Below are 15536 nucleotides of genomic sequence, written 5' to 3' on the forward strand. Positions count from 1 at the left end.
GTCAGGGGGGACCAGCAGGCATTGAGGGAGTCCCTGTTCCCCCGAGCACTGCCAGGAGTGACCAGGAATAACGGTCACAAGCTGGTGGAGGGTAGATTTAGGCTGGATATCAGGAGGCGCTAGTTCACAGTCAGGGTGGCTAGGATCTGGAACCGACTTCCAAGAGAAGTGGTGCAGGCTCCTACCCTGGTGGTTTTTAAGAAGAGGCTAGATGAACACCTTGCTGGGGTCCTTTGACCCCCAGTACTTTTTCCTGCCATGGCAGGGGGTTGGACTAGATGATCTACTCAGGTCCCTTCCGATCCTAGAAACTATGAAACTATGAAAATGTGCTGCCAGCAAGAGAGGGAAGGAGAATGGCATCTTTAATGAGAGATGACAGGGAGTCCTTCATAACAGATGGCTTTGCCCTTTAGCTGATTCGTGCATTTAGGTAGTAATTCTAGGAAGCCGGTGGAACAGTTAGTGGTAACTATACCTTATTCTTACAAACTTCCATGAAATTTAAAGGTTTAAATGCTGAAATTCTTTTTTTTTTAATTTCTATACTCTTTTAAAATATGTTCCACTGATGAGTCAGGAGTTGGTGAGCAAGATCGCCTATTTAGTGGTCCCTTTCACAGGTGTAATACATTTTGAGATCCTGGAGATTGGGAATTCTTTCTGGTTACATGTTTTAGAAAGGTTTTTTTGCATCCACTCTTGCTCCTAACATAACTGCATAATTCTTAATTTTGTTTCTTTGCTATTTAAAAATAATGCCGGTTCACCTTTGAAGAACTTTTTCTAATTTAATTTTAATCCATCACTGTTTTTTTAATGCAGAATGTTTCACAAAAAATTATATAAAAGGAAAGATTTAAGAAATTTTCAATACTACTAGATCATAAAAATGCTTTATACTTTAGAAAACTATTCAGTGAAAATTAGTCTCTAACACTATGTAATATACAGGTAATATAAATGATTGCAAAGTTTCAGCGTTTTAACTGTGATAGAGTCAAAGGGTATCTGCACCTGTTACACTTAGATTGACCTAACTAAGGCTAGGTCCATTTAAGTGCCAGTCTGTATTGATGCTTGGGGAGGTTAGATTGGGCAAAAAATGGCCAGGCTGATCTAAATTAGTTCACCCAAGAAGGTGAACGTCTGTACAACCTTTGGAGAGCAGCCCTAGAGCTGGGAAAGCTCAGTTGCTGGCCCCAGCTCCAGGGCTCTGCTCTTTCTACCCCCTACCCCAACCCTGACTGGGCTTTTAGCCTTTCCACCCCCAACCCGTGGACGGGCAACCCTCCCCCATCAACAGACCCACCAACCTGCCCCACCCATGGACCTGCCCACCCCTCCAATCCTGCCAACCTACCCCTTCCTACCAACTCTGACTTACTTAGGGTCAGAGATGATCCGAACAGGGTGCAGGGCCCCACCCCCAGATGCAAGGAAGCCAGCGGCAGTTTCAGCAGCGGGCCGGGAGTGGGGGAGTGCCGAGCAGCTGAATGTGAAGCCAGTGGTAACACAGAGTCACCATGGCTGCTCCACCCAGTTCCGCAAGGACCCCAAAGCGCAGGGTCCATGGCAGTTGCCCTGATTCAGCCTCTCCCCTATGGACAGCCCTGCTTAGGGTATTAGTCACTAAGGCTATTGTTAAAATTTTGTATCAGGAATATGTTACATGCGTGACTCATGCCAATTTGGTGACCTTTTAGGGAAAGTTTTATGTTTCAAAGTGACATGGAAACTCATGAGATTGAAAAGGAACTGCACACAGTTAAAGAGCATTTTTGTCAAGTATCTTTAAAGGATGCAGAGGTATTACTAATTACTTTTACACCTATGATTTTAATGATTGCTGTCTAATATACTAATTAGAATCTATACCTGCATTTTTACTTAAAGGTGACCTAGGGCACTTTTACGTGTGTTCTAGAGGTGGAGGGTGCTTTCATTAGAGCAGCTCCAAAAGCCACTTTAATTAAAGCATTGCAGTGTCTTGTGTATTGGCATCCCTGCACTTCAAAATGGCAGTGGGGGCACTTGAATTACAGCTTGTTGAACATGGGAATGCTAATACACGAGACGTGGAGGCTGGTTGTACCACAGTAATTACCACATTCAATTAATTTAGTCTGCTCTGATGCACTGTAATTCCAGCATGTTGGAACATCCCTGCAACACATCTATTGGCACCCCTAAAGCTCACTTTAATAGAATTCCTTTAATTTTTTAAAATTTACTGAATACCTCCGGTATCCAAAGTCAAAAGTCTATTCAGCATACTCTTACTGTAAATCAGCAGCCGAATCTCCAAATCCAAATTGAATGGGGAGACCCATTTAAAAGTCTGAATTGAAGCTGAAGCCTTCGAATTGATTCAGAATAGATTTGGAAAGATTTGGCGATTCAGATCGGCCAGGGAGAGGCAGGCACAGCTGGGCAGCTGCAGGTTCTCCCATAGCTCCTCCAGATGTGCGTGCCTCTCCCCAGACAGGGGGAGCTGTGGGAGAAGCCCCCATGGCTGCCCTGCCTGGCCCCATCCCCTGCCCGGCCCCAGCCTAGGCCTGGAACTTAAAAAAATGTCTGTGGAGGCTCTTGGGCCTCCTAGCAGAGCTCCCCCACCCCTGATGGCCCCTCGTCCAGCCCCAGCAGTCCTGGAATCAAAAAAGACCCACACTCATTGGCAGTGACTGTGCAGGCCCTAGGGCCATGTGGCAGAGCGCCCCCTGTACAGCCCCCGCTCCTCGATCTCCCTGCCATGGCTGCCTGCCCCCCCCGCAATTAAATAAATAAATAAATAAATAAAAAGCCCCGCACTCATCAGATATGGCAGCGATCAGTGCGTCTGAGGGCTCATGGCAGATCCCCCCTATGCAGTGTGGGAAAGCGGGGATTGCGCAGCTGCCCCATGGCGTGGGTGCAGAGTGGCTCAGCAGGGCACCATTCACTGTCTGGGAGCTGAGGCAACTCTATATGTCAGCCGGAGCCCTTCACCACTCAGCCCCAGCAGCCCCAGCTCCTAGACAGTACACGGTGCCCTGGCAAGTCATGCTGCACCCTCACCATGGGGCAGCTGCTGTGTGGTTGCCAGGTGGGAGGGGTGATCCCCGCTGCCCCCCACTACCCTGCACCATGCAGTGGGGGCTCTGCCACAAGTCCTCGGAGGCTCCAATTGCTGCTTCTGCAGCTGGTGAGTGCTGGGGGGGGGGGTTGTTGTTTTTTTAAATTGCTGGGGCTGGCGGGGCACCCATTGGGAGCAGGGTTTGGTGGAGGGTCAATGGGAAGCAGGGGCTGTGCAGGGGAGAGGGGCTCTACCATGTGGTCCCAAAGCCCCCAGAGCTGCTGCCAGAGCTGGTGAGTGCATTTTTGTGGGGGGGTTTAAGTGCTGGGAGACTGCAGCTGGGTGGGAGATGGAGCTGGGCAGGGCAGCTATGGGGGCTTCTGCAGCTCCCCCCTGCCCTGGCAAAGGCAGCCACAGCTGGAGGAGCCGCGGGAGAGCCTGCAGTCTCCCGACTGTGCCTGCTCCTGTGCAGCTGATCCAAATCTCCAAATCGGTGCCGAATCTCTGATTCTGATTTGGCTGAATCAAATAGAGACAGTGATCGAATCACCTCCAGATCGACAGAATCCCAATCGAATACTTCCCCATTTGCACAGGCCTAGTAGCTATTTCAGCTATGATATGATACACTTGCATATGTTATGCTGGTTGCAAGAAAAAATGTGCAAGTCAAATGTTATTTTTATACTAGAACCACACTCCCAAAACCATGGTCCTTATTCTGGCAAATTCCCATTTATGTCAGTGGGGGTTTGGCAGACAGGAGATCAGGATTAAGGCCCTAGACCAGTATTTTGCAAGCTTTTGATACATAGAGCACACTTATTTTCTGAAACACTTTACTCTTACACTTGAAAAGGTGTATACAGGCATACCTCGTTTTACTGCGATTCGCTTTATTGCGCTTCGCAGATATTGCATTTTTTACAACTTGAAGGTTTGTGGCAACCCTGCATCAAGCAAGTCATTGGCGCCATTTTTCCATTGGTTAGCATTTTTTAGCAATAAAGTATTTTTAATTAAGGTCTGTACATTTTTTTTTTAGACATAATGCTATTGCACACTTAATAGACTACAGTATAGTGTAAACATAACTTTTATATGCACTGGGAAACCAAAAAATTCGTGTGACTTGCTTTATTGTGATATTCGCTTTATTGTGGTGGTCTGGAACTGAACCCACAATATCTCCGAGGTATGCCTGTATAAATTTGTCAAAACATATAGCATATTCTATTCCCCTGCCACAGGAAATCATACCAGTGTTGAGATGTACTATAAAAAATTTCACTGACGGTAGGTCTACACATGCGGTTTATTCATAGATTGTAAAGATGGAAGGGACCTTGGAAGATCATCAGGTCCAACCCCCTGCACCAAACAGGAAAGGTAGCTGGGGGTCAGGTGACCCCAGCAAGGTGACTGTCCAGTCTCTTCTTGAAGATTTCCAGGGTAGGTGATTGCACCACCTCTGGAGGGAACTTATTCCACAGTCTGGACACCCTGACTGTGAAGAAGTTTTTCCTAATGTTGAGCCTGAATTGGTTTTCCAGGAGTTTGTGGGCATTACTCCTGGTTTTCCCCTTTGGTGCCCTGATGAACAGTTGCTCACCAAGCACTTGATGTACTCCCCTAGTCTAGTGGTAAGCTGCTACCAGGTCTCCTCTCAGCCTTCTTTTCCTCAGGCTGAAGAGTCCCAGATCCCTCAGCCTTTCCATGTATGGCTTGCCTTTTAAGATTCTGATCATATGGGTGGTTCTTTTTTGGACTCTCTCAAGCTTGTCCACAACCTTGTTAAAGTGTGGTATACAGAACTGGACACAGAATTTATGCGGAGCAATAAATTTCAGTGCTTATTGTGCCAGTATTTATTGCTCTTGGGTGTGCCATTTGAATGTGCACCCAGGACCACAGCACATTAAACTGGGTCAGAGCAGCCCCAGCTGCCAAGGGTCTGGGTGCTCAGCCTGCCAGCTGAGGGCTGCTCTGACCTGGCTCAACACGGGTGGGCTAGCTGGGGCACGAGGATGCTCCAGCGTGGGGCTAGCTGGCAGGCCCCAGCCAGCCAGCCACATCAGCATCTACATGTGTGCTGCTGCAGAGTAAAAAACTCTGCAAAAAGATAGTACTTGTGTTTACAAGTACTACCCTGCTGCAGAGTTTATTAGTTTCCTGCAACCTAATAGGGCCGCATGTATAGACACCAAGACATTTACTGCAGAGCTAGTTAGGCAACTCTGCAGTAAATGTCTCGTGTAGACACACACCAAATGTATCTTTAATTAATTAAAGAATTGGGCTCTCAACCTTTCTAGCTTCAAGGCCCTGCTCAACTTTTCTGAGTTTCATGGCATCCCAGTTGAAAAAAACCACTGACACATATCCAAATTCAAAACATGGAGAGGGCCTTGAGGCTAAAAAGTTAGAATCACTGATCTAACTGGTGCCACTTGGGGGTGGCATGGCAGGACTTCGCCTGCTGTGCCTTGCTTTTTCCATTGTCTGTTCCCTCCTGCACACTTAGGGGCCAAGAGCAGACCCTGCTGCTGAGCTTGCTCCTGCAGGGTCTTACATGCTAGTGGCCATTCCTGTGGCCCTTTCTGCCAGTTTTGGGAGTGTGGGAGAAGTGGAGGAGATGAGGCGGCTACAAAGCACAGCTGCATCTGTGCAACTGCACACTCACAGGAGAGTGCAGTACTGGGAAGTGTATGGCGGGCATCAATGTATGCAAATGATACATTGCACAGGGGGGAGCAGAGAACAGTATGCTCAGGCCTGTGGTTTTATTGTAAAGATAACATTTGACTCAGTTTTTTTCCCCACAGAGTATGCAAATCAGTTACTCATTTTAATTTGAATAGTTTTGCCACCAGCTGAATTCTATTTTTTATATAACATGCTTTCTTTGTTAAAAGATCTTTGATCAGTTTTAGTCTAAAATTCTGCAAACTATTTAAACATAAAAAAATCAGGATTAAATAGTTAAGGCAAAAAGATCTAATTTAGAACTTTCCTAACCAGATCTACTCTATTTATTATTTTTTTCAGTCACTAATGCTACCAGTTATGTTAGAATCCAACAAATCAAACAACTTTAGAGAGAAAGCTGAGATTCCATCATGCTTAGAACTGAAAAATGTATTAAACTTAACTCCAGAAGATATAGTGAATGAGAGCACTGGAAAAGGTGAGGATTTGTTTCTTGGTAATGGTGGGCTGGATTCTTCTTTAATTTACAAAGACTGCGCACTCTTTTATCTTCAATTAAAGATTTATGTTTGTGTAAACCAAATGAGAGCAAGTCCCATTCTGTATATGAAACTATGGAATATGCTTTATCAAAATTTCAAAGCATTAAAGGTTCTCTATAAACAAACAAAAATAAGTGATCTTTTGTAGGTAGTATATTTCAATCCTGGCCTGTGTGGTAATCTCCAAAGCAGACATTGCTAAATGAGTTGAAGGGGTAATTCTAATCCCTGCTTTCTCATGAATGTGAGCATTGAATTGAATATGTTAGCCAGCTGAGATTATTTTACTCTGAAAGACATCCCAAACTAGGTTACAATAATATATGCAGCACAGTCGCAGCACATATATTGCTGATGCCGTGCAGTTAAAAGGGGAGCTGATTGCACCTACTTTATTTAGATTGCCTGATACTTTCAATTACAGTTTCTTGTGAGTTATTCTTTAGAAAGCTTTCTTACTGCCAGCTTTTACAATGGACCTTTGATAATCAGAAGGAGAATGACCCTCAGGCTATAGAAGTATCTTTTCCTTTTTCCTTGAAATTCTATTCAGCTTTTACTATTAAAGTATTAGAAATTACCATTTTCATCTCTAACCTTCATTCTTTACGAAAAGTTTGGCAGCCTGTTAAAAGAACTTAACACGGTCACGGCAAGCTGACCATGCTGTAACTGGGAATATCAATATAGCTGTAGCAATGGAAGGCTCCATAATTCCATAATTTTGCTCAGGTCTTGACCTGAGCTGGGTTCCACCCAACTCTGGACCTTGTTTATGACTCCAGTGGTTCATGTGCCACATGATGTTGCCTGTGGCCTCCTGTTTGGGGCGGGGGGAAGAGAAGAGAGAACCGAACTAGCATCTCTGTCAGTAATCCATAGCACCTGACTCAGTGGTCCATTTCATTCCTACCCTAGTCATACAAGACTGGAACTCCCTCGTCACCACCACTTTCAAGATCAACAATCTGTCCTTTTCTGAGTTAACAGACTTGTCCTGCTGCGAGCTAATATATAGTCAGTCTTGAAACTCGGGTAGAATAATTTGCACAACTGATTCAAACTCATCTTGTGATATGGGACTATTACAGAAATCAACAAGATCAGTCTAAGTTCTGGATTGGTAGTTTAAAACACTTGCATTGGCAGTTTATAAAAATGTAAGGACAGGAAAACATTAAATGAAATCAAGGAGGTGACAAATCCAAAGCTAATAATTAGCCACACAAAACAAAATGAGCTTGCAGAATTTATTGTCATAGGGTATTATTTATTTATTTTATATTTAGTTCATTATTTAGTCCATATTTCTAAAAAGCAGTATACATTTATATCAATAATAAGAATATTTAAAGGTTATAGTAGTAAAGGCAAAAAACAACAACAAGCAAACCCAGTGGCCCTTGCTAATCTGACCTGCAGGAATCTTCCTGATCCCAAATGTGGCAATCACTTTAACCCTGAGCACATGTGTGATGCCTACCAGCCAAGCATCTGAAGGTTTTCCCAGCACCATTATGCTCATGAATACATCCCAGCCAGGTTCTTGTTTTAGCAGTGAGTCAGAAAAATGTCAAATCAGCCACATCTAAATTATACAGAGTTTCTTCCATCTTCTTCTGAAGCTTCTGGTACTAATCATTGCCACACAGGTACCTGATCAGGCCAGAGGTCCATCTAGTCTTTTATGGCAATTGTCACTTATAAAAACCTACTGTTTACCTGGTAACAAATGGTAATTGCAGTCCTTCATCGTGGTGAAGTCAATTAACAACAGAGGTCAATAAAGAAACATTCAAGGTTTTGAGAGAGAAATAAAATTAGATGGTTACTATTTGTAGCATTTTTTTTCTTTAGATCTTACTGCAAAAATTACAAGTGAAATACAGATTTCCAAATATTGTCCTACAGTGGAAGTGGCATGTTTCACTCCAGGCCAAAATACAGTGGAATGGAGCAAATCAGGTAGGGAGTGGGCAAATCCAGTAATAGGCATTTAAGAATAATTCTTTTAAAGCAGTTGTTCATACACATTCCACTTACACATGCTGTTGGAATTGGAATGGTTTAGCCAACAGTGTCCATTGGTTGAGGTTATGCCCCAAGTTCCCTCATGTTTTCCCCTTTATAGAATAATAATGCAGAGCAAATCCAGTTATTCCTCAGTTCTTTTTAACAACTCATGACTAAGATGGAACTGTATGCACTATTTGTGTCTCTTCCTATTGTTTAGCTTTATAAATAGTTTAAGGGATTGTCTACACAGGGACAATCAGAAAAGTTAAGGCAAATCAAATAAAGTTGTGCAATTAACACACATAAGTTAAAGCGTGTTAAATACTTACATGGTTGCTCATTTAGTTATGAAGGTGCCTTAATTGTTTATAGCTTAATCCTTGCCATACTAAATTGCATACATTGACTTTGCACTTTTAGTTGATTCATATTAATTCTCCTGGGTGTCCCCATGTAGAAAAGTCTGGTATTCACAGTAGTTCTCTGGTTAACTAGGTGGCTTTGGTCTGCTGATGGGGTTTTATTCACATATTCTTCCCATTTTTCATACCTGATACGGGGTTTCAGTCATAACTGAACCAACCATCCCATTTGTTGTGTTTGTAAGGCAGCTATGCCCTTCACGGATGGATATTTAGAATCCTATTATATATATCTAAAACTAACAAATATTTAGTTCATAGGCAGCTTTCAAAATAAATGCAGAAGCTGAGGAGAATTCACTTGTAGCTTCTCTTTTACAATAGACTGGTGAGACCTACTTTAGATTCAGGCAGTAAGGATACTCTGGTTGTAGATAAAACTTCTACTGACAGTGCTTCATTCCGCTTTGGCTCCACTGCTTGAAGTATCTAAATCAGACAGCTGCTTTGGCACAGCTGTCTCACTGTCATTATTTAGTTAGATTCTGAATTTTCACTTCCTGTACTTAAGATTACTGTTTGTGAATCAGCAAAAATGGAATACTTATGGGCTATCACTCGAAGAAAAAAGAACCATTACTTCAAGTTAACTGTGCTTTTCAAGATGTATTTTCTATATATACTCCATGACCTGGCCTCCTTCCGTACTAGCCCAAAAAACACCTGCATGAAAGAACTAATGAACAGTTGCCTCTGCTCCACTGTTACTTTAGAATGTCTTGTTCATGAGCTGCAGACATAGGCCAATACATATCATTGGTCACAAGTTTCAGATATTAAACACAGGTATTCCAAGAGTGGAATACATAGGGATAATACAGTAATTCTACAGTAATTGTTTCAATAATGACAGAAACTTTTGCTGCCCTGATAACACCTCTTTAGTTCTATTAACAAAATAAATGGTAGGAAACTAATTGCAATGGGATAAAGTTAATAAACTAGAAAAGGACAGGGATGTTGGGATCAGGGAATCTATCCATGATCTTGGGGTCCATGTGGTTGGGATGTCAAGTGCCATGCTTCCCAGCTTCCTGGGAATGTCAGGGAAAAATAGTCAGCCTGCTGGATTACAGGCACCCTGAAGCTCCCCATGACCCAGCACCAGAATGCAACTTGATGCTCAGCCCCAGCTGGAGCTATGAGACAATGCAAGCACCATTCTGGGTCACACTGAGCCCTGCAACCCCTTGCAACCTGGATGCAACCCAGCTGATGAGCTGTCAGCCTGCCAAACGTGGAGGAAGCTGCAGGCATCAGAATGTATGGAAGGGATACCCTGTGACATGGTTAGTTTATTTTGTGAAATATTTTTAAGGCTGGTTTCTCATTTTGTCATGCCATTAATTGCCTAAACATGTGGCCAGGTTACTACTTATGGTGTGATTGACAGGTTAATTGCATCTTAAGTGTAACATCTGCTAAGGGCCCATCTGGGATTGAATTGATTTCAGTGGACATCCTCTTGTCAGGAGAATTTACAAGACTAGACTAGACTATTAATTACACTTGAAGCAATAAACCTCTCTCTCAAACCCTGAGGTGTCTGAGTTGCACATTTTCTGGTTCCCATTATCAATAGGAGAGGCCTTACAAACACAGCAAGGATAATCTGTAATTTTAAGTGTGGGTATGATGGGACCCTGAGTCAGCCAAGGCCTTGAAAATACAAACTTCCTGCAAAGTGAGATACTCAATTACAGGAAATTTAGCGATAAAAAAATCCCAACTTTAATAATTAGGGAAAACATTACCACAGAACTGAGGAAGACAGAATATAACAGTGGCTCCCACTGCCATTTTGAAGTGTGGGACACTGAATACATGAGTTGCTGCAGGCAGTTTAATTAGAGCGGCTCCTGAGAGCCGCTATAATTAAAATGTCCCTTCCCCCCGCCTCCTCTGCCCCAGAGCATGTGTAAAGACACCCAGAGTTCTCAGAAAAGGGATCCTTCCAGCACCATCCAGAGGGCAGAATGCAATTAGCCAGGCCACACCAAAGCCCTCTGCAATCCAGCCTTAAAATTTTTCCCTGACAGAACAAAACTCATTTGAAGAAAACCTTTCAACATATAACACCAATACAAACAACACAACCACATAATTGTCACGGTGGGCTATAAGATAGGGTCACACCTCCTCAACTTTATATTAAAAAACCTAAAACAAGAATAAATAATTATTTTAATTATGGATAGTTCTAACTGTGAACATATTTCTAAAACTGAATAGTAGAAATGTGAAGGAGGGGGAGGGAATGTCTTATGCATTACTATTCCCCTGGCTACCTAAAAGCAATTTGTTTTTATTGTGTAAGTGATTAAAATGATTAGGAAGATATTTTAATATATAATACTGTTAATGTTAGGGTTATACGGTACATAAATATTTACATTTCTTTTTTTTAACATTGTGATATGATTTTTCTGTAATTTCTAGTTAGTTACACTTTATGTCCTCAAAATGAACTGGAAATAACTCTAACTCCTCCATGCAAATCACAAAGATCACAACTGAATTCACTGTGTGCTGGACTTCAGGCAGAACCTATTTCTCCTGTTAGTAACAGGTAATTAAAACTTTAATAGGAACAACACTGGTACAAAATATTCTAAATTAGTGCAACAATAACTCTACTGGATTCTCTTAAATTATGGCTTTCTTGTACAAAATATGCCACTTTGATGATTATGTCTATTAGATATTTTACTCTGAAGAGATGCTTTCCCCCAGGAGATATTTCATATGCATGGTCTTCATGAAGGGAGCTTAACAGACCATAAGAGTCACTTTTTGTTATCTTCCTCCTTCTAGAAGGCTAAATAGCTTGACAATGCAGCTTCATCCTTTATACTTGCATAGGAATCATTTCACCCAAGTATTCAGTAGTGAAACCGAGTATTGACAATCATAACATGAGGACAGAAAGTAAATCTTTTCCAATCAGGCTATGAAGTGGCAGCAGAGCTGTTGCATGTTGGCGTATCCATCCTCTTCAGTCTTGCTACCCTTAAGACTCAAGTATCATTTTTAAAGGAAAATTTCCATTCTCGTCCTCCCCCAACACAGTAAATTCATTTGCAAAATTGCTTTCCCTAAATCTATTAATAGAAAATCAGTTTGGAAATCCAAAGGCATGATGTTAAGTTTCTTGCCTGATGTATCTTTTTTTTGTGTGTTCCTTTTAGTATTTTGATTACAGAGTCAAATAAAGAATACTTAGAGTGCTTGGTGTGGCAGTCGGAGAAATATCAAAATGCCATGAATTCTCTTTTGCTTGAAGGTAAAGGGATATAAGTTCTATTATACTGAATTGATAGTGAAGAGGTTTATGTGAAAATGGACCACGGAACCATTGAAATTGGCCTGGAAAGTGCTCAAGAAAATGTAATGAGAATGGGCACATTTACACAAGATTCTTAATGTGCAGTAATTGACTGTGCATTAGCCGTCATGAAAAAAGTGTGCAATCAAGCCTACTGCACATTTAAATTGTATTTCCTTTTGCAAGTGCTAAATGTAATGCTTAGTTGGCATTGTGCATTCATGAACATCTAGATGTGGTTGCTATGTTTTATAAAAGAATTCATAAGTACCTCTCCTGTTCACGTGCTGAAAATGCATTCCACTGAGTCTAAGTTAGAATCTAAGTCTGAGTCTAACAAAATCTGAAACACCACAAGAGCCCTAGGATGACAAAGGTACAGCTAGGGATCAAATGTCTTGCCACTGCAACAACTAGAATGTAGTTGATTTATACAGTGGTGACATGCACCCCCTGAGAGTGCCGGTGCACCCCCTGTCAGCCAGCACTCCCCGCTCAGGTGATGGGCGGGGGGGGGCAGGTGGGATTGCTGGTGCCCCCCCGTGAGTGCCGGATGGGGAGCGCAAGCACTTGATGTAAGCTGCAGCCATTTTCGGAAGCAGCGTGGCCTCTCACTGGCCGGTAAGATTTGCTGCGGGGGCAGCCCCCCCAGTCAGCCTGATTGGCCACAGGGGGCACCCCCCCCAGACTCTGACTGGTTGCTGGGGGGGCACATGCTCCTCCCTTACTAAGGCAGCACCAGTCGCCTATGGATTTATATATGCTCAGATGATCCTAGGGAAAAGACCATGTCCAATGCTATAAAGAGGGGTGTCAAATTCATTGGGCCCCACAGGCTGGATCCAGACTGTGGGACTTTTTGCAGACTGGATAGTGCATGAGTGGTGGGAGCAGTGGCATTAATTCCCATGGCAGCCAAAGTTGAAGTTGCAGCACAAGTCTGGAATCCGGAGTTAACACCACACCCCTCCCCACTTTTTCCTTGCTACTGGTCTTGGTTATCAGAGGCAACTAAAACCCTTGATTTCAGGAGCAAGTAAGAGGGATAAAGTGAGGGGAGGTAACTCCCTGAGCCACGCCAAAATAGTGGAGATTATTACTGCAGCCTCAGGCGTTCCATCAGCCACAGCAGGGATCCCTTCAGGCTGAATCCAACCCATGAAGGTGAGTGGTTCAGCCCATGAGAAGCTCCCTGGGCCAGATGTGGCCCACAGGCATGTTTGACATACCTGCTATAGTGGAAGGCAACAACTCCCACAGTCCATTCCATGTGACCAAGGGGAAATGCTCCTTTCTGACCCAAATCAGTTTGACCCTGCTGGCTAAGAACCTTTCATGAGGCAACTAATTAGCTTGCCTAATATTCATCTTCCACAGTAATAATTTCAGAGAATCACTGAAAAATAGGACTGGATGAGACCTCAAAAATTGTCTAGGGCAACCCTCTGCTGAAGGCAGGATCATCCCTGCCTGACTCAGTGAAGGCGATTACATAACCTCTTTGAGTAATTTGTGCTTAAACAGTCTTGTCATCAGAAAGTTCATACTAATGTTTAACCTAGGACTCCCTTGTAGTTTGGACCCATTTCTACTTGTCCTGTCCCCGGTGGACATATAAAATAATTTCCATCTCTATAACAAAGTTTGTGTGGGTTTGATGATTTATCAGGTTCTCCATCAGTCTTCTCTTCTCCAGCTGAAATAATCCTGATTCTTTGAGCCTTTCCTTCTGTCATGTTTCCTAGATCTCTGATAATTTTTCTTGCTCTTCTATGGACCCTCTGCAGTTTGTCTACATATTTCTTAATGTATTCTGCCAAAACAAAACCATTCTCCAGGTGGGAGATCATACTAGTGCTAAATAGAACACATAGCATAAAACAACTAGTCATGCTCTTGTTGGAAAAACTTCAGTTCACCTGCTGCTAATTACTTTTAATGGAAATGGTAGTTTTTGTAAGTGAATGTAATTTATGTGCGACTATTGTTTGAAAGTCCTTGTTAATAGCCTCCATAATGTGATCATAATTATGGGGAGTTTAAGTTTCTAATGTCAAAAGCACACATTAGGGAGTGAAGTGCAGAAGCAAAACCAATAAACCGTATATTATTTCTGAACCCAGCATGCGAGTTATGAAACAGCAGCCAAAAACCCATTGCCAACTGTTCACACATTTCATTGTCCCCCATTGCCCTCTGATAGTTCCAGATCAGATTAGCAATTGATGTCATCTAATTCCTTTGTAAAATAATCTAGTTACTATTTAGGGTTTTCTCTCCAAGTATTGACTATAATAGCTGCTCGTAAGCACAGCAGTTAAACCCACAGAATGAACAAATATTGCATCGTGTGTAAAGCACAGATGCAGGTGTATAGACACTAGAGTTAAAATCACAGGTAGAGAGTTTAGTAAAATCAGCTCTTTCATACTTTGTCTTTTGTGTTAATGTGGGTAAAATAGTTGTTTTTTTTCTTATATCCAATTTAGGATCCTGAATTGTTATGAGAAGTATATCCAAAAAGAGATACATAATCTAAGCCATAAATATTTAGAAGGGGTTTTGTTTTCCAAGCTTTGTTTTTTTCTCACATTACTAGTTTTTTAATACAGAATATTTTCTCTTTTTAGAGCATCCAGCTGCTGAACATACATGCCAACATTGTTCAGTTACAGAACTGAAGAAGTTACTGTCCGTTAAAGTAGAAACACTAGTGTTTAGCCCATTGAAAGCAGACTGGTGGCTTTACTCGGGATTAAATCTGGTATCACCAGATATTTTAGAGCAATTAGTAAATATAGATTTGACTAGTGCAAATAGCCTGCTTCCTACTCAGGTGGAAACATTCTCACGAATTACATCAACTCAGTTAGAAAGTAAGTATATTTGTTTTTTGTTAAAAATGTTCAGTGATGAAAATGACACAGAAAAGAGCAGAGACTCACTTGGTTCATTAACAGATTCAACAGTACTGCCCCTCAGAAAATTTCTCACCCTAAATAATGAAAGAAATTAAAACAGCATAAGTCATTAAGCAATCTTACCATAAGGTTGTGTGGACAGGATCTTTTGATAGTCGGGCTTACGCAGATCACGCTCGCTTTAAAGGTCAGGCTTAATTTTATTAATAAGGGTTAAACAAAACAAAATCAACTATGCTGGGTGCACCAGTGAGCACCCACTCACACTGGTATTGTATCTCCGGGAAGGGTTGCCGGGATCAGGCGGGTCTGGCGTCCTCCCCTCCGGCTGGCCAGGCCGAAGGTCGCTCCGAGTCGATTCAGTCCGTACGTTCTGTTGGGCGCGCAAAGACCCCAAAGTTCACAGCGCGATGTTTTTTATACTCTCTGTGATGCAAGGCGGTCCAATTACATGTGGCGCTTTCTTATTGGCCCGAAGCGGCGACTGTCACATTATTGACAGGCCCTGGACTTCCCCTTGAGAGACCCCGTGCGGAAAATTCCAGC

At 42.5% G+C, this 15536-nt stretch overlaps 1 protein-coding gene across 1 annotated transcript in view; it reads left to right on the top strand.

The window, feature by feature from the left end:
- Nucleotides 1-15536, top strand: part of CUNH9orf84 (chromosome unknown C9orf84 homolog) — a 71088-nt gene that overhangs the window by 5411 nt on the left and 50141 nt on the right. The window contains exons 3-7 of the mRNA XM_019554728.1: nt 1707-1809; nt 6104-6242; nt 11184-11313; nt 11933-12027; nt 14700-14945. Coding sequence (XP_019410273.1) covers nt 1707-1809; nt 6104-6242; nt 11184-11313; nt 11933-12027; nt 14700-14945 — 713 coding nt within the window. The remainder of the gene's footprint in view (nt 1-1706; nt 1810-6103; nt 6243-11183; nt 11314-11932; nt 12028-14699; nt 14946-15536) is intronic.

This window comes from Crocodylus porosus, unplaced genomic scaffold, assembly GCF_001723895.1.
Source record: "Crocodylus porosus isolate Cpor-Errol unplaced genomic scaffold, CroPor_comp1, whole genome shotgun sequence".
Lineage (NCBI taxonomy): Eukaryota > Metazoa > Chordata > Crocodylia > Crocodylidae > Crocodylus > Crocodylus porosus.